Source organism: Lepidochelys olivacea (genome assembly GCF_965140295.1).
Source record: "Lepidochelys olivacea isolate rLepOli2 genome assembly, chromosome: 6".
Taxonomy (NCBI): Eukaryota; Metazoa; Chordata; order Testudines; family Cheloniidae; genus Lepidochelys; species Lepidochelys olivacea.
The window spans coordinates 57,448,522-57,475,666 of NC_140416.1; the positions used below are offsets into that span (position 1 = coordinate 57,448,522).

The 27,145-nt window shown below is 45.9% G+C and overlaps 3 protein-coding genes across 11 annotated transcripts in view; 1 reads left to right on the plus strand and 2 right to left on the minus strand.

Annotated features, from left to right (window-relative positions):
• CELF1 (CUGBP Elav-like family member 1) overlaps positions 1 to 8,689 on the minus strand; it is a 104,063-nt gene extending 95,374 nt beyond the window's left edge. For 5 of the 6 annotated variants that reach the window (XM_084631156.1, XM_084631155.1, XM_084631154.1 and 2 more), the window contains exon 1: positions 8,541 to 8,689. In XM_084631156.1, the coding sequence (XP_084487282.1) occupies positions 8,541 to 8,686 (146 nt within the window). In that variant the 5' untranslated portion in view covers positions 8,687 to 8,689. The remainder of the gene's footprint in view (positions 1 to 8,540) is intronic. The other variant, XM_084631158.1, reaches the window with a different exon arrangement.
• Positions 8,690 to 8,924: 235 nt separating this feature from the next.
• PTPMT1 (protein tyrosine phosphatase mitochondrial 1) lies at positions 8,925 to 15,402 on the plus strand (the record flags this gene model as incomplete). 2 transcript variants are annotated; one of them, XM_084631179.1, is made up of 4 exons in its annotated part: positions 8,925 to 9,095; positions 9,195 to 9,275; positions 12,092 to 12,283; positions 15,160 to 15,402. In XM_084631179.1, 4 exons carry the CDS (start codon positions 8,925 to 8,927, stop codon positions 15,343 to 15,345), a joined length of 630 nt encoding a protein of 209 aa, XP_084487305.1. In that variant the 3' UTR covers positions 15,346 to 15,402. The 2 variants fall into 2 exon arrangements, with proteins under 2 accessions (XP_084487305.1, XP_084487306.1); XM_084631180.1 differs by lacking the exon at positions 9,195 to 9,275.
• A 388-nt stretch (positions 15,403 to 15,790) lies between these two features.
• Positions 15,791 to 27,086, minus strand: KBTBD4 (kelch repeat and BTB domain containing 4). 3 transcript variants are annotated; one of them, XM_084631168.1, is made up of 4 exons: positions 27,013 to 27,086; positions 22,539 to 23,159; positions 18,115 to 18,221; positions 15,791 to 17,519 (listed from the first exon to the last, which is right to left on the minus strand). In XM_084631168.1, the coding sequence occupies exons 1-4, from the start codon at positions 27,029 to 27,031 to the stop codon at positions 16,659 to 16,661; spliced, it is 1,608 nt and encodes a 535-aa protein (XP_084487294.1). In that variant the 5' UTR covers positions 27,032 to 27,086; the 3' UTR covers positions 15,791 to 16,658. The 3 variants fall into 3 exon arrangements, with proteins under 3 accessions (XP_084487294.1, XP_084487295.1, XP_084487296.1); XM_084631169.1 differs by lacking the exon at positions 27,013 to 27,086 and adding an exon at positions 26,881 to 26,998; XM_084631170.1 differs by lacking the exon at positions 27,013 to 27,086 and adding an exon at positions 25,574 to 26,173.
• Between the last annotated feature and the right edge of the window lie 59 nt (positions 27,087 to 27,145).

Consider the following 27,145-nt stretch of genomic DNA (forward strand, 5'->3'; position numbering starts at 1 on the left):
GCTCCATCATGGAACTCAATATGGTTCTAATGAATCCTAAGACAACTTATAAGGATGCAGCTCTAAAGAAGCGCATAATATCCAAGCATGAAGAAATCCTTTGCCTGTGAAGAAAGTACACTAGATAGCACAGCAACTTGATATTATAACATTGAAAAGGTGATGCTCTTATTCAAACTTGCCCATAAGAACGCCACAATTTGTGACAGAAAGCACAGAGCACTCACGTGTACTGCACCACTCGCTCGAACGTGAGCCAAGTTCTAGAACAGGAAATACAGTACAACCTCAGAGCTATGAACAACTCAGGAATGGAGGGTTTACGTAACTCTGAAACATTTGTAACTCTGAACAAATGCTTATGGTTGTTCTTTCAAAAGTTTACAACTGAACACTGACTTAATACAGCTTTGAAACTTTACTATGCATAAGAAAAATGCTGTTTTCCATTTTTTTTTAGTAGTTTACATTTAACAGTACTGTACTGTATGTGTTTTTTTTTGTCTCTGCTGCTGGCTGATTGCATACTTCTGGTTTCAAATGCGGGGTGTGCTTGACTGGTTCAGTTCTTAACTCTGGTGTTCATACATACCTCTGAGGTTCTGCTGTATTAGGTCTAGTCTACATACAAAGTTGCACTAGTTTAATTGAAGGTATTACTTTAAGCTGATTTAGTTAAACCACTGCAAAATACAGCATAGTCGTGTTCATTTAAACTTGGCTTATACTGGTTGAACTTGTTTTGATAAATTAACTGGCACAAGCTAAACCAATATTTCCTGTTTTAAACCGATGTGTGTGTCCACAAAGGGTTTTCATTGGCTTAAAATGTTTTAAAAATCAATTTAGTTAAGTTAAACTCAGGCCTCATGTGTGCAACCTGAAGTGTAATTTTCCTAGATGCTGGTAGAGTGGAGATGACACCTTCCAAGTATCCTCTCTCTTTCAGTTGAGAGCTCAAAACCAGGCAGTTAGTCACAGGTGCTATGGGTGACAAATCCTGAGCCAAGAGCAGATCATGTCACAAAGAAAGGAAAAAGGTGGGTCTGAGCCATGTTAAGAGGACTAGTGAACCATAGCCTTCTTGGCCAATACAAAGCTACTAATACTATTTGTGCTTTCTCCCTCCTTATCCTCTGGGAAGATCTGAATACCAAGGGGAAAATGCATATAGCAAGCCTACTGGTCTCCTATGGGAGACAGCATCCGTGTCTACTGCCCTTGGATCCCTCTTTTGGGTGGAAAAGAAGGGAGGAAATCATGCAGTTTGTACGTGATGCAAATAGGTCTACCTGCAAGACCCTGAATTTCCTCAGTTGGAGTTGAAACACTTCTGGTTGAAGACTCCACTCCACTTGATCTAATTGTTCCCTGCTTAGCCAGTTCATCCCTTTCTTTCCCTGAATATGTAGAGGTCAGATGAACTAGAAATTTCACTCTGCTGAGAGCATCAAAAGGTGCACTCCCTTTTGCAGGGATGACAACTTTGTCCCACTCTGCTGACATACGCCACTGCATTGGTGTTGTCCATCACAATTAAGACATGGGAGCTATTCACCCATGGGAGGAGAGCTCTGAGTCCATAATGAATTTCCCTGAGTTTTAACCAATTTATACTGTTTCCTCGCTGCAGTCCAAGTTCCCTGACCTCACCTCTGTGTTAGCTCCCCATCCTTTGAACCTGGCATCAGTATAAGCACCATCCTGCCCAGCTCAGCTATAGGAAATACCTTCACAAGGTTTTAGGCAGTTTATTATGCTCTGAATGAAGCTGAACTCTCCTGGTAGAAAGGGACAGGATGTGCAGAGTAGGACAGCAGAAAAGATTGGCGAGCTCTCAAGTACACTAGGGCTTACCTTAGTGTGTCCACACACAACACAAAAATCCCCAAAACAACAGGGAGTGGACTGAAACATCCTCGAGGATTCTGACCACCTTTACCAATAAAACTAGTCTGTTTTGTCTCTCCTGAGAAATAAAGATCATTGGAAATGTTGGTTGATTTTCATTAACATGTGTGCTAACCATTGTGGAGGGGAAAGTGTCTAAGTGGCTTCCTTCCCAATGCACAGCTTCCACTCCCTGCCATGATCGGGACTGTTCTCAGAATGTCTTGTTCAGCTTTGTTTCTGGGTGAATCCCTTACCAACAGATCAATGACGAGTGGACAGAGATGAACCCCTTTTCTGCCTGAGGGCAACTGCAAAGATAACATCTTTGTAAATAGCCAGAGGTAGTGATGAGCCAAAGAGCAACAATCTGTAATGGAAATGATGAGGTTGAAAGGCAAAATGAAGAAATCTGTTATGATACTGATGAATGGGGATGTGGAAGTCTGCATCTTATAAGTCAACTGAGGACAGAAAATCATCTCTGTAGTCAGGGTGACTCTGGCATTTCCATTTTGAATCTGGACTTCCTCAGGAACTTTTTGAGATTCTTCAGGTTTATTGCCCTGTTGCTGCTTCATTTCTTCTTGACCAAGAATAAATCCAAATACAAGTCTTGCTCCCTTTTTGGGGCTGGGACCCAAAGTGCAGGAGATGAAGAACAGCTAATTACTTTTGCCCATGTTTTTGAGGTTTCTTGAAGGAAGAAAAGTGGATAAATCTGGAAGAAAGGGAACGAAGCAGATCCAGTATATACTCTCTTTCTGACACCTCTAGAAACCACTTATCGGAGGTGTTTCAAGGCCAACAATCTGCAACTGGCAGAGACAATCACCTACACACTAGTCCATCCCAGCTAGTTACAGCAGCAGTCATATTATAAATTGGAGAACCAGATGGTCTTGTGGAAATCACCCCCGAAAGACTGCCTTTGGTTCTAGATCACTCTCTTCTAAAGTAGCTGGGATTATCTTGTCTCCTAAGCCTGATGTTCTGGAAAGAGTGCTTGTGTCTGGAATAGACTCCTGTGAAGAGTAGCAAGGAGCCTCAGAAACTAAGGAAAAAATGGGTTGGGACAGGAGTCTGAAAGTGGGGGAGGGATTGGACTAGAAAGAAACAAAGGAATTGCCACCAGATTGGTGGTCACTGCCACTTGCTTCAGAGGAAGATGCAAGAAACCCTGTAGTATACACTTACGAAAGAGTCTGCCTATAGAGAAGTTTCTTACTAACCATTGTCAGAGGCTGTCTTATGCCCTGAAACCTGAAGGTTTACATCCCTTCTGTTATTTTATTTCCTACTGAATGTAACTGTGGATGTTCTCATTATCCATATAAACATCTAATTCTTTTTGGATTCCTGCTGAACTCTTGACCTCTATAATATCTTGTTGTAGTGACTTCCACAACTAAATTAGTGTAAAAAAATATTTCCTTGGGACCCATTAATCTTTTGCCATGGTAAAAACTGAGTGAGTCATTCCTACTTTTTAGTTCCACAGCCAGCTTCTAACCCATTACTGTACTTTGTCTTTCACCCCATGATTATTTAGCTTTTTTAACAGCCTTTTCTGAAGGACTTTGTCAAAGGCATTTTGAAAATCCAATTATTCACAATATCAACATGTCTAAAAATGCTAACAGACTACAGTATGACTTTCCTTTGCAGAAGCTATGCTGGTTAGTCCACATATCATACCTATAAGTTTTAATTCTATTTTTAAATATAATTCCTATCAATTTAGCTAGTATCAAAATAAGGTTTATTATTTTGTAATTCCTTGGATTGCCCCTAGCAACTTTTCTAAAGATGTGTTGCCGTCCAGCTCTCTGGTATAACAACTAATTTTGATTAGAAATGGCAGATTTTTCTTGGCAGTTCATTAAGTTTCTTCAGAACTCTTGAATGTATAGCCTCTAATCCTGGTGACTTGCTGCTATTCATCAATTTGTTCCAGCACCTTTTCTTTTGATACCTTAATCACGGTCAGTATCTCATTTTTATATCCTGAAAAGTGCAGGTCCAGGGTAACCATTTAGCTAATCTTCCTCTCCATTCATTAGCACAACCAGAGTGCACTGAGCCATGTACTGCTGCTCTTGCCATTCTGTGTTTATGCCCTCCAGCTTTGAGATATCTGCCCAGGTTTTCCCAGAATACATGGAAAACCACAGGAAGGCAAAGTGGAAGATATGGATGCCCAAATAACTATGATGGCAGAAAAGCTGCTGTATGAACACAAACTGAATGGTAAAAAGAAAAGGAGTACTTGTGGCACCTTAGAGACTAACCAATTTATTTGAGCATGAGCTTTCGTGAGCTACAGCTCACTTCATCGGATGCATGCCATGGAAACTGCAGCAGACTTTATTTATGCACAGAGAATATGAAAAAATACCTCCTCCCACCCCACTGTCCTGCTGGTAATAGCTGGTAATAAAAAAACTGAATGGTGTTACTTGTAACTAGCTAAGGTTACCATACCTCTGACTGGTTAAATCATAGTTAAAAACTGTAGGATATGCACAGCTTTGCATGGCTTGTAACTGTTAGGTGTGGACCGTAGAAAAGGCTTTTTTAGTGTCATCTGGGTGTTGAACTTCACACCTTACTGAAGCGAACAGAATAGGAAGGAGCAAGTCCCCCTACCTTACTGCTGCTGGTACCGGCTGGAAAAAGTTTTCTGTAAAGCTGATTTAACAGAATAGGCATTGTTAAAAGACAAAAATACTGCTAAAGGCAAGTTACGGCTCTCTAGAAAAGTAGGAGGAGGAATAATTACAGATTCTCTCTAAAAATGCAAGACTCCATGATTATTTCATGCCTAAGAGATTGCCCCTTCCCCTAACATCCAATCTGGTACTGGCTGTTTCAAAATGGCCACACTCAGTAGCATCTATGGCAAAAGAAGAGAGGTAAAGGAAAACTCCATCACAACAGAAGAGATATTCCAATCATTCCATCTATCAGAAAGAAGAAAGTTGCTAAAAAAGCATGTCTTAAAGATAGTAAAAAAAAATATAATTAACTAAGAAGCTACCATAGTGATAATCTATAGCTTACAATGAACATGTGGGGAAGAAATGGCCTGTACTTTACTGAAAGGCAAGTTCTACACTTTTACATCACTGTAGACAAAGCACTTAAAAAGTAATCAATTTTAAAACGTATATCTGAGCTTTCAACAGCTTTTATTATTTAAAATTGGATAATTTGAAAGTGATTTACTAGAATTAAATTTAATAAAAATATTCAGATGTTTCTTCCAACAATAGTTACAGTTCCTGCTTTCTCAGGAATTCAAATACAAGTAAGGCCCTGATCCTGCAGACACTTATGCATGTAAATAATTCCAGCTGGTTTAATGGGATTACTCAGATGTATAAATTTAAGCATATAATTAAGGCTTGATCTACATGTAAAAGTTATAGCAACATAGCTATGTCATTCAGGGTGTGAAAAAAAAATCCCCACCCCCTGATCATCATACCTATCCTGACAAACTCACTCCCACTCTTCTTCCCTCCTTCCCTCTCTGCACTGTAAAAGAGGGCCTCTGTCACAGTAGCTAATGTTGTTCAGGGAGGAGGTACTCCTACACTGACAGGAAAACTTCTATTGATGTAGGCCGCGTCTACCCGAGGGAGCTAGGCCGGCGTAAGCACTGTAACGTGGATATAACCTACATGTTTGCAGGATCAGGGCCTCAGTCCTACTCTCCAATACAATATTAGAATCTTGTGCCAGGAAATAAAATGGCATCTATAATCATTGTGGAAGAATGCAGTTACATTGCAAAATATCGTACCATTTTTCAGCACTGGTACTAGCAACAGTTTTAAGTGCTCCTGTAGACTGGGCTCAAGCGTTTTTTGCACTATGTCTTGAAGCCCCTTATCAAGTAAATAGTTAAATATCCAGATTCTAGTGGCTAGATCCTGCAACTGGATCCATCTAGGTACAATCCATGCACCTGAGTGAGTAGATCCCCTTTGACTTCAATGGGGTTCTGTGTTGGCAGACCTGCACCTGGGCAGATTCAGATGCGGAATATAATCCTAAGCCCCACACAACAGGAGCTTGCCTACCACAGGCAGCCAGGTGAGTATCAACTTCAAATATCTGACACATTAGGGTACAGGGCTCTCATAACACCCAGAACTGCCAGTGCTGCACCACTACTGGCTGCTCAAGATTTGGGTCTTGAAACAGCTCTGGAAAGGACAACAGAAAGTTCTTAACAGATTCCTAATGATTTGTAACATTTTATGTAAGGGATAGATAAGAAGATAGAATATATCATTATGCCACTATATAAATCCATGGTACCCCCCACATATTGAATACCGTGTGCTGTTCTGGTCACCCATCTCAGAAAAGATGTATTGGAACAGGAAACAGTGCAGACAACGGCAACAAAAATGATTGGCGAGGCAGAACAGTTTCTTTCTGAGGAGAGATTGAAAAGACTGGGACTGTTCAGCTTAGAAAACAGAAAGCTGAGGGGGGATATGGTAGAGATTTGTAAAATCATGGATGCTATGGAGAAAATGAATAGGGAAGCGTTATTTATCCTTTCACATAACATAAAAAGGTGGGGTCACCTGATGAAATTAACAGATAGCAAGTTTAAAACTAAACACACAGTCAACCTGTGGAACCCATTGTCAGGAGATGTTGTGAAAGCCAAAAATATAATTGGTTTGGGAAAGAATTAGACAAATTCACGGAGGATAGGTCCATCAATGGCTATTAGCCAAGACTGGTCAGGGATGCAACTCCATGCCCTGGGTGTCCCTAACTTCTGACTGCCAGAAGCTAGGACTAGTCATCACGGGATGGATCTCTTGATAATTGCCCTGTTCTGTTTATTCCCCTAAGTCATCTGGCACTGGCCACTGCCAGAAGACAGGACACTGGGCTAGATGGACCATTTGTCTGACCCAGCATGGATCCTCTTATGTTCTCACGTGAATATTTGATGTTCTTGAACTAAAAAAAAAAAAATCTACACAGCTGCCTACAGCATCATTGAGAGCAAGCACACTGAGGATTTAGGATGTTCACACAGTGTCATAAACCCCATTTGTTAAACTGAGCTACAAAAAAGTGTTACTGAAAGGTACTTAAAGGCACCTGTAGTGAGTTTGGCAATTACTGCAGTCACTGGTTCTAAGATAGTAAAACTCTCAAGCCCAAGAAAAAAAGATGAGCTCTGCAACACTATCAGGTTATCAAGTCCAAGTCCAGCAGACCAAAAGTAGAAACACATTAGAGTCAGAGGCCCCTCATACATAACTTTCTGCTTTCTCTTTTCTACATCCAGGGAGTTCCACCTCAAGCACATCTTGATCGCAATTGGGACAGTACAGCACAAGGAGAGCAGTTTAGAAGTTTCCCTTACACCTACCAGCATGAGGACTGAGCCTACAATTTTACATATGAAAAACACTAGCACACCCCATTCCCTGAACTTAGAGAAATAGAAGTTCTTTAACATATTTTATCGTACCATTGTCTTTCAGCTTCCAATTCAATACATTTGTTTTTTTCTAAATAGCTTACTCTTTCGACAAGGCTTTTGTTACACCTTGTTTTCTCTTCTCTTCTCATTCTAGGTTTTCTTTCCTATTATCTATTACTTCCTCTTCCATCTCTCCCCCACCAAGTCTTTATATCTTTCTTTCCCTGCACTATTCTCTACCTTTTCCCCTGTATTGCCTCTCTCACACATATTTACCCCAAAGAGGTCTCCATTATGTACTTTCCTTCCCCTTTCGGATTCTCTTACTCCCTTACCATTTACCCACCTAAATGAAAGCCTATCATCCGAATATGACATCTCATCCAGCTTCCCACCACTGTAACACTTCACCAACCCAAGAAACTAACAGAACTGAGTGAGCCAGCAGAGAGATATGAAAAATGGATTGGAGCGGAGTATCTGTTGGACACCAGCTGGAGACCGCAGAGACATTAAAGGACATCAGCCCCAAAATGATATCAGGACGGCGATTCTGTTTCCTTTCAGCATTTTCAAGGGATGTTCTCATGAAATGTAGCCAAAGCACGAACCCCTAGAGGGAATTTGCTCACTTCGTAGCCAGAAACATCGCAATCCGTGCGAAGTGCCCCCTTCCCCATAGACGGCGCCATTAACCTGTTCTGGAGCTTTACGGCCCCTGCCCCAATTAGCGCAGTTAGCCCCAGACAGGGCACACGGCGCGGCACCGCAGGCTCACACACCCCATTGGCGCTTCTAGGGAGCTCGGCCCTAGCCCACACCACAAATGCGAGTTATCGGGGGACCTGGGTGCCTGCGAGACGTTGTGAGCCGCTCAGCCAGCTCCAGGATCACCGCAGGGCAGGGCACGGCTCTGGGCACGGAGACTCCGAACAGCAGGCAAGCGGGGGGGCTGCCCCGAACGCCCCGGGGCCCGGCTCTCGCCCAGAACCCTTTCAGTGGGGTTAGCGAGTCCCCATCCGCCCCACGGGCAGAGACAGAGCGGGGGAAGCACCAGGCCGGGGACCAGCGGAGCAGGTAGCTCCGTACGGGGAGGGGACCAGAGAGGCCCGGGATGGCCCCTAGCCAGGGACTCAATGGAGGGGGAGGCCAGTCCCGTTACCCGGGATGGGCGGGTCTCACTTACCGTTGGCTCCGCGCTGTCCCTGCCCGGCCCGGGCACCTCCTGGCGGCCGCCGCCCTCACCTGCCCTGGGGATCCGCCCGCGCCCCTCTCCGCTCCCTCCGCCTCAGGCCGGCTTCGCAAGATGGCGGCGCTTCCGGAAGAGACCATGGCGGGCCCGGGGGCAGCGAGACAGGAGAAGGGGCAATCCAAGGCCCCTCCCGCCTAGTGAGCCTGTCCGGCTCTGACCGACTCCCCTCCGCCCGGGCGGTGAGCCCGTCCGCCCCCCAGCTCGCACTCCCAGTGAGCCGGTCCGCGTGCCCTCGCTCCCCCAGCCCAGTGAACTCGCCCACCCTCCTCTCACCCCTCGCCGCCGAGCAAACGCGCCGGCCCGGCTGCGGCCGCCAGGATGGGGGTGGCGATAGTGCTGGGCTACGGGGCCGCCCGGCTCTTCTTCTACCCGACGCTGCTCTACACCCTGGTGCGGGAGCGGCTGCCCGGCTCCCAGCGGCCCTGGTTCCACCGCATCGACCGGGCCGTGCTGCTGGGGGCGCTGCCGCTGCGGGGACGGAGCCGCAGGGTAACGGAGCACAGGGCGGGAGGGTCTGGGCGGGGGGCGGCGCGGGCTCTCACCCGCCTGCCCGCGCCCGGCCGGCTCTGACTCTGTCTCCCCCCGCAGCTGGTGGCGGAGGAGAACGTGCGCGGGGTGCTCACCCTGAACGAGGAGTATGAGACCCGCTTCCTCTGCTGCTCCGCCCAGGTGAGCCGGGGCCTGGGCCTGCCCCGCACCTGTGGGGCCCTCTGCTCCGCTGGGTCGCGGGGCGGTGTGAGCGGTTTCGTCGGGAGCGTCCCCGTCCCCCGGCAGGGCTGCGGTGTGGCTGTCCTGAGCCCCTGAACTCCTCCGCCCTGCCAGCTGGGTGGGTAACTTTTCTCTCTCCCTGGGCAGAATGGCCTGGACCGTTTAAAGGCAGCTGCCTTTCAGCCCAGGAAGAGCCGTTACTCCCCTGAAGGGAGAAGCTCCCAGTTCTAATCCCCCGAAGCCTTTCTAAACCTGTACTCGCTGTGCAAAGTTTGAGCGTTTTAAGACGATTTCTAGTTGAACAGAGCTAAGTGCTATATAGTAAAAGCTAAGAGCTTTTCCTAATAGCTAAGAGCTATATAGCTAAGTGCTATATAGTTTGCTGGGGGGAGTTTGGTTTGTGGAAAGGGAGTATTCAGTCCAGCCCTTTATTTAACACAGGAGTAATAAATTAATTTAGTGCTGGAAAGAGACAGGTCTAGTATAAATTGTCAGCCTAAGTTTCTATGGGTTGCCCTGAAGAAATTCCCCATAGAGGTTAGAGAGGTGTTTGGTCTTGTGGCCTGTTTACTTTTGTGCCTCTTCTGAAAATGCCTAGCAGCAGGCCAGTTAACGTCTACTGTAACCATGACATCTAACAGAAACTGGACCAACTGTCCTAATCTGGCCATCACTTATTAAAGGTGTGCAGTCAATGTGCTTGGAGCTGTACAGCACACAATCCCTGCAGCCTGTTAGAGAAGACAGTTCAATCTTTCATACTACCTGATGAGGTGAAGATCAAATCTCAAACCATTGTGGACAATTCTAACTCTTGAGTTCTGTACTTCTCTGGTGGGTTGACTTTGATAGACTTTGTTCACTAGTGACTGGGCCAGATTTGAAACTATCTGTGAAAGGCTGTTTATGCCCTTGCCAATCTCTAGAGGTATCCAAACTTGCCACATTAATGAAGCTCCAGAGAACCTCTATATCCAGAGAAGCTAGGATATAGAGTTATGCTCTTTTTAATAATTTCATCCCTAAGGGATGGTTCTGCTTGTACCGTGTGCTCCTCTGTACCTGTCAGCTTTCCCCCAGCCCTTAGTTTAAAAAACCCTCTACAACCAGCAGTCTGGTTCCATTTTGGTTTAGGTGGAGCCCATCCTTCCTGTGTAGGCACCTCCTTTCCCAATAGGTTCCCCAGTTCCTAATAAATTTAAAATCCTCCTCCCTGTACCATCATCTCAACCATGCATTGAGACCCCACGGTTCTTCCTGGCCCTGCACATGGAACTGGAAGCTAAGCTTTCAGATAATGCTATCATGGAGGTCTTGGACTTCAATCTCTTAACTAGCAGCCTAAATTTGGCCTGCAGGACTTCTTTTCCCTATGTCATTGATACCTACATGTACCACAGCCCCTGGCTCCTCCTCAGCAGCCTTCACACCTAGCAGGCAATTTACCAAGCAGTTTTTCTGATAATCAGAAACACAACTATCTGTGTTTATGATAATCAAATCCTCTATTACTGTTATCCGGCTCTTCCTAGTAACGGGTTCTTGTCTCAGGAGGGGTATCCTCAGTGTGAGAGGATACCATGACACCATCTGGAAGGAGGGTCCTAACTATTGGATTGTTTCCCTGTGCTCCAGCTTGATGATATCCTTCAAAGACTTTCATCCTCCTTAATAACATAGAGGCTGTCAGAGTGGGGATGGGACTGTTCTATTGTGTGGTGGAAAGTCTCATCTATGACAGGTTTCAGAGTAGCAGCCGTGTTAGTCTGTATTCGCAAAAAGAAAAGGAGGACTTGTGGCACCTTAGAGACTAACCAATTTATTAGAGCATAAGCTTTCGTGAGCTACAGCTCACTTCCTCAGATGCATATTTCCACGATATGCATCTGAGGAAGTGAGCTGTAGCTCACGAAAGCTTATGCTCTAATAAATTGGTTAGTCTCTAAGGTGCCACAAGTCCTCCTAGTCTCATCTATGTACCTGTCGTCTTGATCTCCTGGAGTTCAGCCACTCTGGCCTTAAGAGCCTGTGCTGTGTCTCTGAGGACCATGAGCTGTTTGCACTCCATGCACACTCATTTCACCTCCCCAAAAGGCAGGTAACTGTACATGCAAGCAATTAACTGGATAGCCCCACTCTGCTGATGGACTTCTGCCTTCGTTATTTTTACTCTTGCAGGCTTTTGCGGGGTCAGGTTGGGGGATGGACAAAGTGGGGAGTAATTGGCTTAAGTTTAAAATATGTTCGTTAAGTAAATCTGCCCACTTCCTCTCTAAACTCCCCTGTTCGCCGCTCCCCTGGCTTTTTAAACCACTGATCTCCCTGAGTCAGCCCACCCCCTTTTTCAAGGGATCCTAAAGGGGTCAGGGATTAAAGGATAGCAGGCTAGAGCTTCCTGAGTAAGCTCGCAGCCTAACCTAGCAGGCTGCTTGGTTTAGCACACAGCCCCCACAACAGACCACAACACAAACTAATTCACTCATACATCCTAAGGGTTATTTAGGTTTTTTTTTTTTTTTTCACCTGGGAAAACTCCCTCACAAAACTTGTGTTTCTAGCATCTAGTCTACACTCCCTCAATCCTTTTTACCCTCTGATAACCATGACAAAGATTTTTCTCACTTCCGTTATGTCTCATTTGTTCCTGTCTTGATTTCCCCCCACTAACCTCTACTCCCTTGCACTGCCAATGTACCTCCCTTGCTATCTTGATGGGGCCCACCCTCTCTTCCACCCTAAGCTTGGTGACTGATTCAGTCCTTCTGTGTTCATTACAGGAGTGGGAGGCAATGGGAGTAGAGCAGCTGCGTCTCAGCACCGTGGACCTGACTGGAGTTCCCACATTGGAAAACCTGCAGAGAGGTGTTGAATTTGTACTGAAGCATCGGGAGTGTGGGAACAGTGTCTATGTGCATTGCAAGGCAGGACGCTCCCGCAGTGCCACCATGGTGGCAGCATATTTAATTCAGGTTAGAAGGCTTCTGTACTTAAAGGGGGCACATTTATACCCCAGGCTCCCTGGATAGGCAAACTATTGCTGAGATAAGTTTGACAAGTTGCTTCCATTCAGTAAAGTCAGCTGAGTGGATGACAAGGGAAGCTGCTGCTGCATGGGCAACAGGGTACTTTTGATGGAATTCTGCACCCAAAAATTTCTGCACACTATTTTAAAATTCTTCTAAATTGTGCATATTTTATTTGTCAAAATAACACAATATAATCACACCAGTTTCAATTATTTTGGGTCATTTATTTCAAAATACCTGTCAGCAAGTATGTCTGTAACAATACAGACAACAAAAAAGATTCAGGAAATGTTTTTTGATAAATAGATTCCTTACTAGGCATATTAATACAGAACTCTGAGTTAGAATTCATGTAAACTACAATACAGAACCATATTTCCCACACCCCTCAGAAGCAGAGTAAAAGCTTGGGGGAATCAACGGAAATGGAGGAGCTGAGGCAGAGGGAAATAAATTTCTGGGAAGGAGCCTGGCTGTGAACTTGGAGGGACTGTTGGTTATGGGTGGGAAAAGTATGGAACAGGTTTTTTGGTGGGGGCAGGGAGGGATTGTTAGGGAGCTTCCCCTATGCAGACCCTGACTGACCCCTAGCCTTTCCCAGTCAGGCACATCTGCTCCTCTCCCCATGTGTGTCTATGCCCTTACCCAGCCACTCCCCTGTCCCTATGGAGCTCTGCACCCCTCCCCTGTCCTTATGTGTCTCTGCACCTCTCTCCCCCCGGTGGCCCTGCCCCAGTCTGTCCTCCCCCACTAGCCCTTATGAGCCCCTCTCTGACCCACAGCGCCTGCCTCCTGACCTGGCCTGACAAGCACTGGGAAGGCAGCTCTCTCCCTCACTGCGGGGAGCTACGACTTTGTTCCATAACCACAGTACCCTCTGGTGGGCAAAAGGCAGAACTGTAGAAGTTATTTTCTGCGGGGCGCTACTGCTGTTCTTGTGCCACAGCGCCCTCTGCTGGGAAAAAGGTGGGACTGCAGCAACATTTTGGCAGAAGCTTTTTTTTGCATGAAAAATTAGAAATCTCTGGGGGCTCATTAAATATGTATGCGTGCAGTAGTGCAGAATTCCCCTGGGAGTCTGCTCAGTGTCCGATGCTTCAAGAGCTAATTTCAAATGTCACTGAGTCTAGGCTGCATAGCCACTTGAGAGGGAACGTTAGAGAATGTGGCTAGACTCCAGGCTCACTGTGGATGAGCTGTTTGCCAGACACTCCCTCTGCTCATGTTGAGGGGGTTTGTAAGGGTGAACATGTAAAACTGCTAGATGAACTGGAACACAGGCTTCCTTTGATATTCCAGTTCTCTGTGCACATTGACACTAGTGTTGGAATGGGTCTCCTAGGGTTCTCAATTTCACCTGCCCTAAGGACCCTGACAAATCACTACTTGCTGGAAGCAAAGTACTAGCACATGTCACAATGTGGTTTCCATCTTAAGTAGTCTAGCTTGCTTGGCACTCTCCTGTACAGTTATGCCTCTGGCTGCTCAGCTGTCTGCACAGACATAGGCAATGGAAGCTGAATGGGTGAAGTGTTTCTTGATTTCATGTGTAAGTGGACTGCAATTAAATGTGTGAGGCAGCTGACACCTTTAATTTCCTAGATTATTCTGGCAGATTCTGTGGCTACTAGGCAGAGGACCTAGTGTGTACTCCTTGCTGTAATAAATCCTGACTGGCTCTGCTTCCCTTGGCACCTACCATGGACAATGAAGAGTGACTCATTGTGACTGAGCAGCTAGCCCGTTGAAGAAACTGGAGCTCTCGGGGGCAAGAAAGAGACCTTGCAGGGCTCAGGCTGATGGGAAGCTTAGTCTAACTAGTAATTGCACAGTTTAACTTTCTTTTAAATGCAAAATAAAATGCAGCATTATGGGTAAGAACAAACTCAAGACAGAATAAAGTTGAAGTTCCCACAAACTGAGGCAGATTCAGAACAGCAAAAACTGAAAATATGAGTGCAGCTATGAAACCCTTTGGCATTTCTACATTTGTGCAGGAATCCCTTAGTACTGCATTCATTAGTGTTTGCTTGAGCAGCGGAGGGAAGCCCGAGTAGAGTCAGTCTTTCACCTGTATTAGGAAAGCATATCACATAAAGTAAAGCTGCTGTGTCTGTCCAGGGGTGCTGTTATGATCAGGGCAGAAGAAGCTGTCCACAAAAGCATGTGAATTTGAGGACAGGGATAGGCCCTACCAAATTCACAGCCATGAAAAACACATCATGGACTGTGAAATATGGTCTGTTGTATGCTTTTACCTTATACTATACAGATTTCATGGGGGACAGAGCATTTCTCAAAGTGGGGGTCCTGACCCAAAAGGGAGTTGTGGGGGGGGTGTTATTGTATTGCCACCCTTACTTCTGTGTTGCCTTCAGAGCTGGGTGCCCAGTTCTGAAGGCAGTGCCCTGCCAGCGGGAGCACAACCCCCCAACTCTTTTTTGGGTCAGGACCCCTACAATTACAACACTGTGAAATTTCAGCTTTAAATAGCTGAAATCGTTAAATTTACAACTTTTAAAATCCTATGACTGTGAAATGGACCCAGATGGACCTTTGGTAGGGCCCTGGTCATGGAGCCTCAGGTAGGCATTTGCATCCTTCTTGTTGAGGGAGTATCCTCTCAGGAGCTCCTATTGAGAGCTGGATGTCTCTCTGAGGTAGGCAGCAGATGACATTTCAGTACAAGGAGGGGTAAAGTGAGCCACTTTCCTTGACCACCTAAACTAGGCTCTGGAAGAAAGCTAAGCCCTCCAAATGCCTGTGTTGACCCATCTTTAGACAGGATGAATTTTCATTCAGAATTTCTGCCTTTCCAGCTCTACCAGTGGAGCCCTCAGGAAGCAATAGAAGCCATTGCCAGGATCCGTCCCCACATCCTTGTTCGCCCCAGGCAGGTCCAGGTCCTGGAAAGATTTCACAGGAATGTGATTGCTGAGGCAGCTGCAGAGAGTCAGCAAGAGCTACCAGAAACCATCCATCAGCTCCCCACAACAAGTTCCTAGTGAACTAATAAGGAATGGACTGCTGCACAACCAATAAAGAACTTTTCAGACACATAACAGCAATGGGGAGTGTTTTTTTTTCTTAACAATTTCTGGCGTCATGTCCTTACACATACAATACCTGACCTTAGGGTTACCAACTTTCTAACTGAACAAAACAGAACACCCTTGCCCTACCGCTTCATCCAGGCCCCACCCTGCTCACTCCATGTCCCGCCTTGCCCTCCATCGCTCGCGCTCCAACACTCACTCACTCGCTCATTTTCAACAGGCTTGGGAGGGTCTCTTTTCGACCAGGTGTTCCGGTTGAAAACCAGACACCTGTTTCTGCTTTCCCCCCCACACACACCTCAGAGCACCTGTAAGGGTTTGATCTTCCACCCCTCCCAAGAGAGGTGTCTTGAACTCTTCTCACGTTAACACCATCAGCAAAAAAGAAACCATATCTTTGTCCCACCAGACACTTTTATTCAGGCTCTCACCTCAAGGGCTACAGTGCCAGTAAGGAAGGGTGTGAGAAAATAAACTTCAGTTTCATCTTTAACCATCGTACAGCTCTGTGGTATAATGTCAGCAGGATGGGAGCCCCAGTACTGGGGCTAGAAACCAGCATTGGCACAATAGTATTGTAAGGATAGTTTTCCTCTTTGTGCTGGGTGGCAAAGTAGGAGCAAGCCCATCCCTGGCCTCTGCTTCAAGTCCAGCTGCCCTAGGTTAGGGCAGAGCACAACCAAGTCAGGGCCTTGGACCCACCTCTGAAATCAGTCTACAGTAGAGTCCACTTTAGTCAGTGCTTCTGGCCTGAAGTCAATCCTGTAGCCTTAGCAAGGAACAGTCATATTAGAGCCCCATTTCAAACTGCATAGAGCTTTTTTAGGGAGTGTACAGGGTGGCCATTCCCTGTGACTAGTGATGGCAGCAGCACATGCAGCCTCCTGGGCTCTTACACTAAAAGGTTGTGACAAAAGGGTTTATCTGCTCATGCTAGGGCTTGCTGGTGCTCGATAGTTCTCGGCCTAAGAAGTCTATCTGCTGCAATTTGAGCTTGAAACACAGCTTCACATCAGAGGATCACAGTAACGCTATTTAGTCCATCTGGGATTTAAGATGCTGTAAGTCAACTTGGAGAGTATAGTGAAAGGGAAAACAGCCTTACATCCAAGAGACTCATACTGCCTGCAAGCAGGGCTAAAGAGGAGGGGGCACTCTATGGTGGTGTGAGCTGGTCTTGCTGGGGCAAGTGGTAAGGAAACTGGGTGCCTCTAAGCTGCTTTACAGAATGTCAATATTGTCTTGTCCGTGGGCTTGTCACCTCAAGCCAGCACAAACTGCAGGTTAGTGAGCAGCACCTTGATGCCACTGGTGACAGTCACCACAGAGGTGGCTGGGTTAAGTTTGAAGGTGTTGGCATCTCCCTTCTTGTAACGATCCCGAAAGACATAGATGCTGCCATTACAACTGGCAATTTTCCAGAGGGATGGTACTGAGCTCCAGGCATCTGGCAGGCAGAGTCGGGTGAAGCTATCCAGGAGGGGATTATAGCACAGCAGCGAGTCCCCCTCAGCCACAATGAACACTAGGTCTTTATGCACAGCAGCATGCATGTGCCCTGCAAAAGGCAATACATAAGGCTTCACGTGGCACTTTTCTGTATTGGTGTCGTAGCACTGAATGAGCCGGGAGGGCTTAGTGAAGAAGTCCAGATCATTCTCCTCCCCACCCAGCAGGTATATGATACCATTGAGGTTGGCACCTGCAGCTCCAGAGACAGCTACTTCCAGCTGGCTGGTCTCTGTCCACACATTGTCTCGCACCCTGTAGTATATGACAGCATTGGAGAGAGTGTCCTGCAACGTCTTGCCCCCTAGTGAGTATATAGCATCCTTGCTGGGCACAGAGACAAGGGTGTGTTGGAGCCGGTCACGGGGCAGAGGAGCACACCATTCCCAGTCTACGGTGGCATTGTTACATTTCCACATGCGCCGTGGAATGGAGCCCCCTACGACATACAGGTCACTGCCATGCTTGCAAGCTGCAGTGATCTGATGGCACAGGCTATTCTGGCCACTCACACTGATTGAGTCATCATCAGCGCAATGCAGAGAGACAGCAAGTGAGTGCGTACGCGATGACTCCTTCCCGATAAGGTAGATGTGAACGTTCTCCCCAATCTCCTGAGAGAGAGAAGGGATTTTTGTCAGAATCCAGGTATGAGTTGTGTCACAACACATGTGCCAGGAGCAGCCAAAGTTCCATTTCCTTTAGGGAGTTTTGGGGCCCACTAGCTCTGTGTTAAGTCATCTCAGCCTCACTTGACTATAAGGTCTCAGGCTCCTACATCATCCACACCCTGTGCTTCAAGCCTTGTCTAGGCACCTTTTATCCCTGACTTGGTACAATGAGCAGTGCCCTGCACCTGAATCTACACGGTCAGGCTTCAGTTCAGTTAAGGGCTAGGAAATGCTCAGGGAGAAGAATTAGAGTCATGGGAATGCAAAGTTCTAGGCTTTCTAAACTGGCCTCTTATCTGTGTACCTGGAGAACACCAGGCCAATACCACTGATTAGTTAACCCTATTGGCAAGACCAGCCTCAAGGCTGAGGCCATTGACAATACCTGGGGTTTTCTACCTGTGTGTGTGCATTCCTGGTATTGAAGCCACAGCTTTTTCAAACACTGAGAGGTCACAAAGGAGGGCAGGAGCCCTTCCTCACTGAGTAGGGAACCAGAGCAGTATGATAACTGCATTAACCACAGGGCCATCTATACCTTCAGACTGGATCGCAGCACCGCCGAGAAGCCTGCCCGCTCCTCTTTGTTGAAGTTGATCCAGGTTTCTATGGCAACTGTTGGATTCTGTGAACATGGAACACCATCTGTAGTTTCAGAGAGAAAAGAATTTACAATAAATTGACATGCTATTCTCAAGGCATGAGCTGAACAACCCTCTTCCGCATAACCTCTTTCCCCGCACGAGGACACCAAAAAACCCCATCCTGAGCAAGAGTGAGACTGAGGTTTATAAAACCTGGCTAGTATGGCCAGCAGGAGCAACTAGGCACCTGTATCAAGTCTACCTGTTTCAACATCAGGAGACATTGCTTCCTGGGTGACACAGCAAATGTTCTATTTGAGGGGTCCTGTACCGTAAGTCAGAAAGTCAGTGAGCTAATGTCACAGATCTTAGCAAGCACCCATCAAGGGCACTCACTAGGACTGCCGAGAGAGGAATCCAAGCTTCTGTGCTCTGGATCCCCTGGGATGCATTAAGCTTCTGGAGCCTCAGCAGTGTGCAACACTGATTCTTCCCTGGGTACCTCTGGCCCCATTTCCTGGGCACTGATTCTCAGTCTCCTACCCCTTCCTGGAGATGGAGCTCCTCAGGCCATCTGCCATAGGCCCCCAGGACCAGTGCTCACCCCCAAGATACTCCAGTTACTTAAACATGTCCCTTTCCCATAACACCACCCCAAAGGCATGAAGCTTCTGGTTTACAGTTTAACTCTCAGGGGCACGCAGCAGTTGCGAAGCAGTGAACACATTCACACACTTTGCACAGAGTCTAACACCTTTTATGCTCTTTTATACTTAATCAAATAAAGAACAAGACAGTAGAGATCACACAAGACAACAAACGTCTTCAACACCTCAGTCCCTCACTTTCTAGCTCACCCTTCCCTTGCGAGTCCTTAGGGATCATTGATGTCCAGGCTGTCAGGGAACCCCCTGCCTCACACTAGTTGTTACGTGGTGGGTGGTCTCTCCTCTGTGGACTGGAGAAAAATGTCCCTTGAAGCAGAAAAACTTCTGGACTTTTTAAAACCCATGTCAGCTTCTCCATATGAGCACAAACCCCTGCCAGGTTACTTGTCCATTGCTCAATCAGTTCTTCTGGGCAGGGACCACTCTGGTCTAGAGTGAACAGATTTCCAATGACTGGGAACTCAGAGTCAACTAGTCTTTATTGTTCTTTTGCCACCAGTCTTTGGAATCTCAATTCAACATGGAAGCAAACAGACCACAGAGAAAGAAAAAGCCTGCACATTCAAAATGGAGTCTGCAGCTTGCACAAACACAGAGGGTGCATAGTCTCACACAGAATTCATAAACTGTACAGATATATTCCCAACTCATCACACCCTATGCCTGCATCACAGAGTCAGTGTGGGGAAGGAGGGAGACATTGCACCATGATGCTCAGAGAATAACAAACATCTCCTCACTTAGGCAGAGAGGTTTGCACCTACGGGACTTTTAGATCTCTTGCTGCTCCTGGAAGCCCAACAGACATGGCCAGCACCAGCAACACTTTTCCTCAGCCCGTATTTAGCTAGACAACTATGATCTTTCTTCTCAGATCTGGACCTCCACTTTTGTTACATACAGGCAGGACTGCTGCAACATGCTCTTCTTGAAGCTTGCCTACTTGTGCTGAACCACAATACACCTGTACTTAATAGGCTGCACTGGTTTTCTATTTGCTTCCACGTACAGTGTTAATCCTTGGTTAAGCCATAAACCCTTGTATCTTTAGTAAATTGCCAACAGTGTGCTAGGTGCTTGCATATAATTTCAGATGTGACTCCCTGAGAGATGATCGCTGTCCCTATGTGGAATCCTCTCTAGATTCAGCTTTGATTGTGTGAGACATGACATTCCTTCTGAAGGTTCCTTGACTCTGAAATCTGCTTCCTCTGGGCCTGACAGAGCCCCAAGTTAGTTTGCATTCAGTGCGTTAGACAAGACCCACCTATTTGCTCATAATGGGGGAGTTTTTTCTGTTTAGGATTGATCCATTATTACTGGGATTGTCTAAATCACTGGCTGTAGCAACCAACACACAAGTTAAATGTACAGTTTTATTCTGGAAATGTGTCCAATGGCCCAGCAATGGACAAGTTTTATAAATAAATCATCATCTGCATTACATTTGTTTTAATGCTCATCACTAACGCTTGCTTATTTTCCTTGGGCTTCCACTAACTGGGTTGTAGTACAGGGAGTGTTTAAGCTAACACAGCACTTCTGCCAAACTGCACTATGGGTGTATTTCTGTTTGGGGCCCATTTTACAGGCCTACCTGGGTAACACAATTGCACAAGGGGAAAAAACCCACCACAGGTGCCTTTAAACAAAACAATCAAACCAACCTAATCTTGGACAACACACATTAAAATACCATTATCCTAATCCTATGGTTATTGCATGGTGTCACTAAACAGCCTTAACTCTGCCCTTTAAGTGCCTTAACTGTTTTTTTCTTACCTTAACATGTTTGGATTTCTTTTACGTGTAACCTTAACTCTGAATTTCCTAGGTTTATAATGCATGTTTTCAGGGTAATTACAAACAACCTGTAGGTTTTCTGTACCCTTGAGTTACTGATATACACTTTCAACCTTAACTCCATCTGAACATAGTTTGTCTGTGGATTTCTTAAGTTTTTTTTAAATTAAAAAGTTTCATACATACACTAAACCAGAAAATGCTACCATGCGATATTTCTAATGATTTGTAGATATTCAGTATCAATCTTTATTTTTTTTAATTTTAACTTTTATGGATAGATTCACTAGTACCTCCAAAGCAGTGCAACCTGCCGGTGAGGGTGGGTTCACAGCTGCTTTGCCTCACTGGAGCAGCACAAAGCACCCAAAGATTCTGGTGAATCTGGCCCTTAATTTGCAGTTGACTTATTGGAGGGCTGCATTAATTAAAATACTGCTAAGCAAAGAGCACCAGGGAGAGCTCAATCCCCTATTCCCAGTATCACTGAATTTTAAGGACTCCCCCACAGTCCTACCTGAATTACTCTGGCAGTGCTGTCTCAATACATCATAGAGCCATCAGAGCAGTATCATGGGGAAGCCTTTCAAGCACTGATGCCCAAGCCAGCATCAAGCCATAGAATTTTTAAAGAGCAGTGGCAGATGGGCCAAGCAATCTACCACTGAGAACTCTTGACATGTGTCCACTCTTCTTCATACCACTGAGTCACTGCAACCAATAACTCCACTTGAGTTACCTGTCTAGTGTATATAATCGATACAATCAGATACAATTATTTATAACTACACTAAAGTTATACCCTACTTTCTTCAAATATGGCCTATGCATAAAATTTCAATTAATTTTAAGTATATGGAAAGTTTGAAGAGTCTGCATTCTTCTTCTTCTATTGTTAAGATCATTCAGGACAAAGAAAAGGCAGATTAAGAAATGTAACAAAGAAGCACATCTTTAATTAATTTTAAAACAAGCAAATTAACAGATTTACTTGTAAATACTTTGAAAATTCATTCTGTAGTAGCAGAACGTCCTGTAAAGTTGGGGATGATGTAATGTATTTTTCACACAAACAAGACATTGAATCCCTGCTTTAAGTGAAAAATGGTACCAACCTTAATTATGGAGTCACAACCAGCATCTCCATAATACCAGAAGGAAAAAAACAGTAGGCAGAAAGCATTAAAAGAGAATGAAGGGGCTGGAGACATTCCAAAAATCTGAAGAAAAGCACGTACAATTATAGGCTCCCCTACACCAGCTATATGGCTTGATTGCCTACTGAAAGCCCTACAGTATGAGTGGAGCAAAGTGTCTTCTATAGGAAACCAACTTAATATGACACAACATGCGTTTGGCGCTTTACAGACAAAGAAGTCCAGCTCTGAAATGCTTTCTACTGAAATTGACAATTATTTGAGGAAACGCATAATATTATTTAAAATACTACATAGGATGGCAGCTCAACAGATCCTTGAAGGTTAATAAACTACACCTGAGATATCAGTGAGCAGGGACCCCCATAAGGTTTAATGCCAAGCATCCCCTGAAACCTGTGAGGTTGGAGGTTGTTACCCTTTCCCCAGGAACTGCTGTGAGATAGACAATATGGCCATATTAATAGCATCTTTTATGTTAACATGGCTATTGCTCAAAGGTTGAATGCTTCACTGCCAGATGCAGTTACCAAGGCTTCTTTGATTAAGTTATGCTGGATAGTTTGCTGTAGGAAGACTTGCTTTGATCAGCCTCTGAATAAGATAGTTGGATCCCCTGAATCCCATCCTCCTGTCCTTCTTCAAAGCCACTCTGCTGGTTGTTCAGATAATCCCCACAACCCTCTCAGTCACCCCAATTTTCTCTCCACACCCACATCCTGGCTGGTCTCATAAGCCCCCTGTGCCTACCTGTAAGGATGTCTGTCAGCAGGCGGAGAGGTAGGTGCAGGAACTCCTCTGTGTCCTGAAGCTGTGACAAGTGTGACTTGGCACAGTGCTTTGCAGCTGTGTAGAGCTCCATGTCACTGTGTTGATCTGCCAGCCACATAACCTGAAGACAGTTCCTCACCTGCACCGTGCGGGCCAAGAAACGGGAGCACTCCTCAAAAAGGGAAGTCAGCTGGTACATATCTGCCACCTCATATGTTTCCTGCAACTCTTCTGCCCTCAGCTTTACAGTCCCATGGTAAATATAGTCCACCAGGAGCTGGAAAACACTCTCACTAACATCTTGCAGCTCAATCACCCGGTTGTGGGCCTCCTTCAGGTTGGAAGTGAACATGGAACGAAAGAAACAGCTCTGAGCTGAGAGGACTAGCCGGTGCAGCTGGAATTCTTTGCCTTCCACTGAAATGGTAACATCAGCAAAGAGCTCATCCTCCAGGCAGAGCTTCATAATACCCTGAGCTACGCGGCCTGAGTGAGAACGGTCAGTGAAGGTGTAGTTCACAAAGTAGTTCTCTTCTGTGGAGGAGCCCCCAGTCTCCTCCGACGAGTCCATGTTGCCGCACAGATCTGACCTCCAGCAATCTGTAAAACAATGGCAGTGAGCCTCCCCGCCTCAACTAACAAGATCATGCAGCTCAGGGTACATGCAACTCCAATAGCCAAGAGAAGTTGGTGGGTAGCCAAGCAAACTGCAGCCTAAGTAACATAGCTACTAGAAACTTCCACCTGATCTGCAGTGCTTCCTTATAAGTGCAGCACATGAGGTGCTGTGATTAAAACTGCCACAGCTCTCGCTCCAGTGGTAGCCTCATGCAACGGTGGAATCCCAATATTCCAATCCCTGGAATTAGCAAACACAATGACCCTTTCATTCCCATCTCAGCACACTAGTGAAATACAGCAAAGGCGATCTAAGGTATGTAGGGGAAATATCTAGCCACCCAAATCATGAATCTCCCCTTTACAACAGAGGGGGCACACGAAAGAAATATCAGAATTTATAACACTAATAAAAAGTCAGATTCATTCTTCTCACATTGCATACTCCCCACCTCCAGTTTCATAACAGGGATTTCTGAAACCAATAAAGCAAGGAAAAGATGGTAATATTAGTGTGGGTAGGTCAGATGCAAACAAGGTTGAGGCATGGTGTGCTGGCAAAGAGCAGAAGCAGCAGTTAATAGCATGACTAGGTGCTAATTACCATATGAAAATGAGGTGATGTATGTGTAGAGGTAACATGTATTGGGAGTTTATTTTACTGAAAAAGAAGTGGCAGAAGAATCCTGCCAGAATTGACCAGAAGCCCTCAAACTACCCAGATGAGAAATTTGCCAAGTGCCTTACGGTTGCATGAAATCTGTATGAAGTGCCCTGCATCTTCAATATGAGATACAACCTGTAGAGACTACTCCTCCCAGGCAACTTGGATCAGATAATCAAGTACTATAGAAAGGCTTCACATTTCAAGCCAGATGGTACCTGCCAGATGTTATTAGCCGTAACCTCCATTAGCAGCAGGGTAAGGTCAAAAGAAGCAATTGTGTCTCTTTGGCAGGGATTTCCTCAGGGGCAGGAGGAGAGATAGGTCTCTGCCACAAAGAAGAGCTGCTCCAGAAAGGGGTGGTAGCTACCTCTTTACTTCACTGATGATGCTATTGTGCAACTGCAGGGTTTTGGCATCAGCTGTAGATGCCTCCCAGCAATAGCAGAACATAGACAAGCGTCTTACAATTGGGACTATGCTCACTCAATACTCATTTTCACCCCTCAGCGAGAGACTAAATTTCTAGCCCCAAGTGTAGTGGTCCATAATGATAACATTCAATCTTAACCATAGCAGCTATCTCTGATGCCTCATTATTCAGTGATTTCAATAGGATGAGTTCATCCAAGAAGCTTGCAATTGCTGTACTCCTTCAGTTGAAGATACAGGCCCACAATTCTTCAAGTCAGCCTGTAATTTGGAAGAATTCCTGGGGATTCTTTGCTGAAACTAAAACACATACACAGCAGCGACCATGAGCAACACTTTCTATCATCTCTGGTTGTCAAGAAGATCCTCTATTCTGAACAATAACAACCTTGCCTCAGTTATAAGCGTCTTTGTTACTTCTCAGGTGGACTACAGCAGCATAACATACCTGGGCATGAAACCATCAAGCTTTTGGTATCTCTAACTAGTACAGAACTCAGTACACCTCTCCTCAGCAACACAGGCCACCACAGCTACATCAAACCTGTCCCCTGCTCTCTACAGTGTCCTACCATAGACAATTTCAAGTCAAATTCGAGGCTTTGTTCCTTATCTTTAAGGCACTCAACAACCTGAACTTAGGATACCTAAAAGATCAACTGAAGTGCCAGGATAAGAACTGTAATCAGTAAAGTCACTCTTCAGGCACCATGAACTTTTACTGAAAGAGTAATGCTCATCTGTGCTGGAAAAGGACCTTTCTCAGACTGTGGAACAAACTCCTACAGGAGCTAAGGACCGTCACAAACCTCATCACCTACTCCAAGTGTAAAGTCAATTTTTTCAACCTTGCCTTCTCCAATATGAATACAAAGCAGCAAGTTCTTATTAAAAAGCTGTACCAAAACAAAACACTGCAAGGCACACACAGCTTCCTTCTTGGGGAGAGAATAAGAAAAAAAATGAACTACATGTGACAGACGCTAATCATGTCATTTAATGCACTATTGGAAGGTGTTCAATTACTGCAGTGATGGTGATTTACCTATATAGAAAATAAAATAGATTCCAACAGACATTTTCCTTTTTCTCTTGTCTAAAATAAAGAATCCAACAGAGAAACGACAGCTTAGTACTACTATTAAAAACTACAGTGAAAGCAGAATAAAGGCTGCGAAAACAAGTGCACAAATTTTGATAATACTAAAAGTGACATTTTCCTCATAACATTAACTTGACCACATGTCTTGTGCAGGATTTTTCAGAGATTGGAGAGTCATACAGTCTTCAGTTCCCTCACCTCTAAGGGAGCAAATAAAGGCTGGTGGTAAAACAAATAATGGGAGGATCCACTTTCATGCTTTCTTCCATACCACGTGCTCATGAGCATTATTTCTTAGCATCACTCAGAGACCTCCAATAACAATTTCAATTTCCATCTCTATGGTGAGGATACTCAGATCTACTTCTGTCTTTTCCGGTGTAGGGCAGTTTGGCTGGGCAGGTCTGGGATCAGTTGCAGAGTCTGTCTCTCCCACATTTCTTCATGGATACCTCAAAAATTTAAGCCTATCTTTCCTCCTATATATTCCCCATGTCTCCTATTCTCTATCACAGTTGACAACACCGTTGCCTATATTACTTACGTGATCAGGGAGTCATCTTAGGTTCCTCCCTCTCCCACCACTTTGTCTTCTGTCCCAACAGCTAACACACTTTTACAAGCCCTGATTATTTCCCAATTTGATTACTGCAACCTCCTCCTCTTTGGCCTCCCTACTACCCACATCATTGCTCCCTCCAGTGTATCCAAGTTGTGGCAGAGAGATTAATGATTTTATTGAATTTCATATAAGTAGCTAATTATGCAATCAATCCAAGGAAGAGTGGGATGGAGCTACCCCCAAGAAGGGGGAAAGAAATGATGAAAATAGAAACAAAGGAAAAAGTGATGGAAAAGTGGAGTGGTTCAAAGGTTGTTTGATGAAGAGCATATGAATTCAAACGCAACAGAGCTTTACTTCTTGTGACAATGGATAATTGATCACATCAGGGAATAAAGATCACATCTTTCAAAATGTTTGAGTCTTTTGTATGCCGTACTTCCAAGACTCCCCAATCCATTAATGGTCCAATTCTGGGAGTGCGGAAGGCGCCTGAAAAAGCAGTCCCCTCCCGGGATCTCTCCTGCCTCCTTTCACGCAGCCCCTCACCACTGACTGAGGTTTACCTTCAAGTAAGCCCTTGGACAACACCAAACGAGCTTGCACCCCGCTGTCCTCTGCTGCCCTCCCCTGCCCACCGCCTCCTACCCCAGGCTTCCCCTGCGTGCGCGGCAAACTGCCCCACAGGCCTGAAATACCAGCCCCAAACTGCCCACAGGCCTGAAATACCAGCCCCAAACTGGCCTCAGGCCGCCCCTCCGCTCAGATCCCGCCCAGAAACCTGCTCCTTCAGAGTCCCCCCGCACCTCCCGCCAGCCAAAGCCCCGCGCCCGCTGGGCCAAACCGCGGCCCCCACCCTCCCCAGCTCCTCCCTTGGGGCAGGAAGGCTCCTCCCCACAGGCTCGGCCCATCCCGGACGGAGCCAGCGCCCGCCGCTCCCCACCGAGGGTGCCCAGCAGCCCGGGCGAGGTTCGCGGCTACAGTCCTCCCGCGATGGGGAAGGGCGGGGGCACGATGGGAAAAACCCCGCGCGGACTTAGACTGGGAAACGCGCCCGCCCCGCGAGGGCGCCCACCTGCGGCTCCTCCCTTCATGCCACCGCCCCGGGCCGGAACCTCCCACCAGCCTTCCGGGGACCCTCACCGCAGCTGCACCTTCCTTTTCCGCCTAGCGACGCGTCCGGCACTTCCCGTCACTTTACCGGAAAC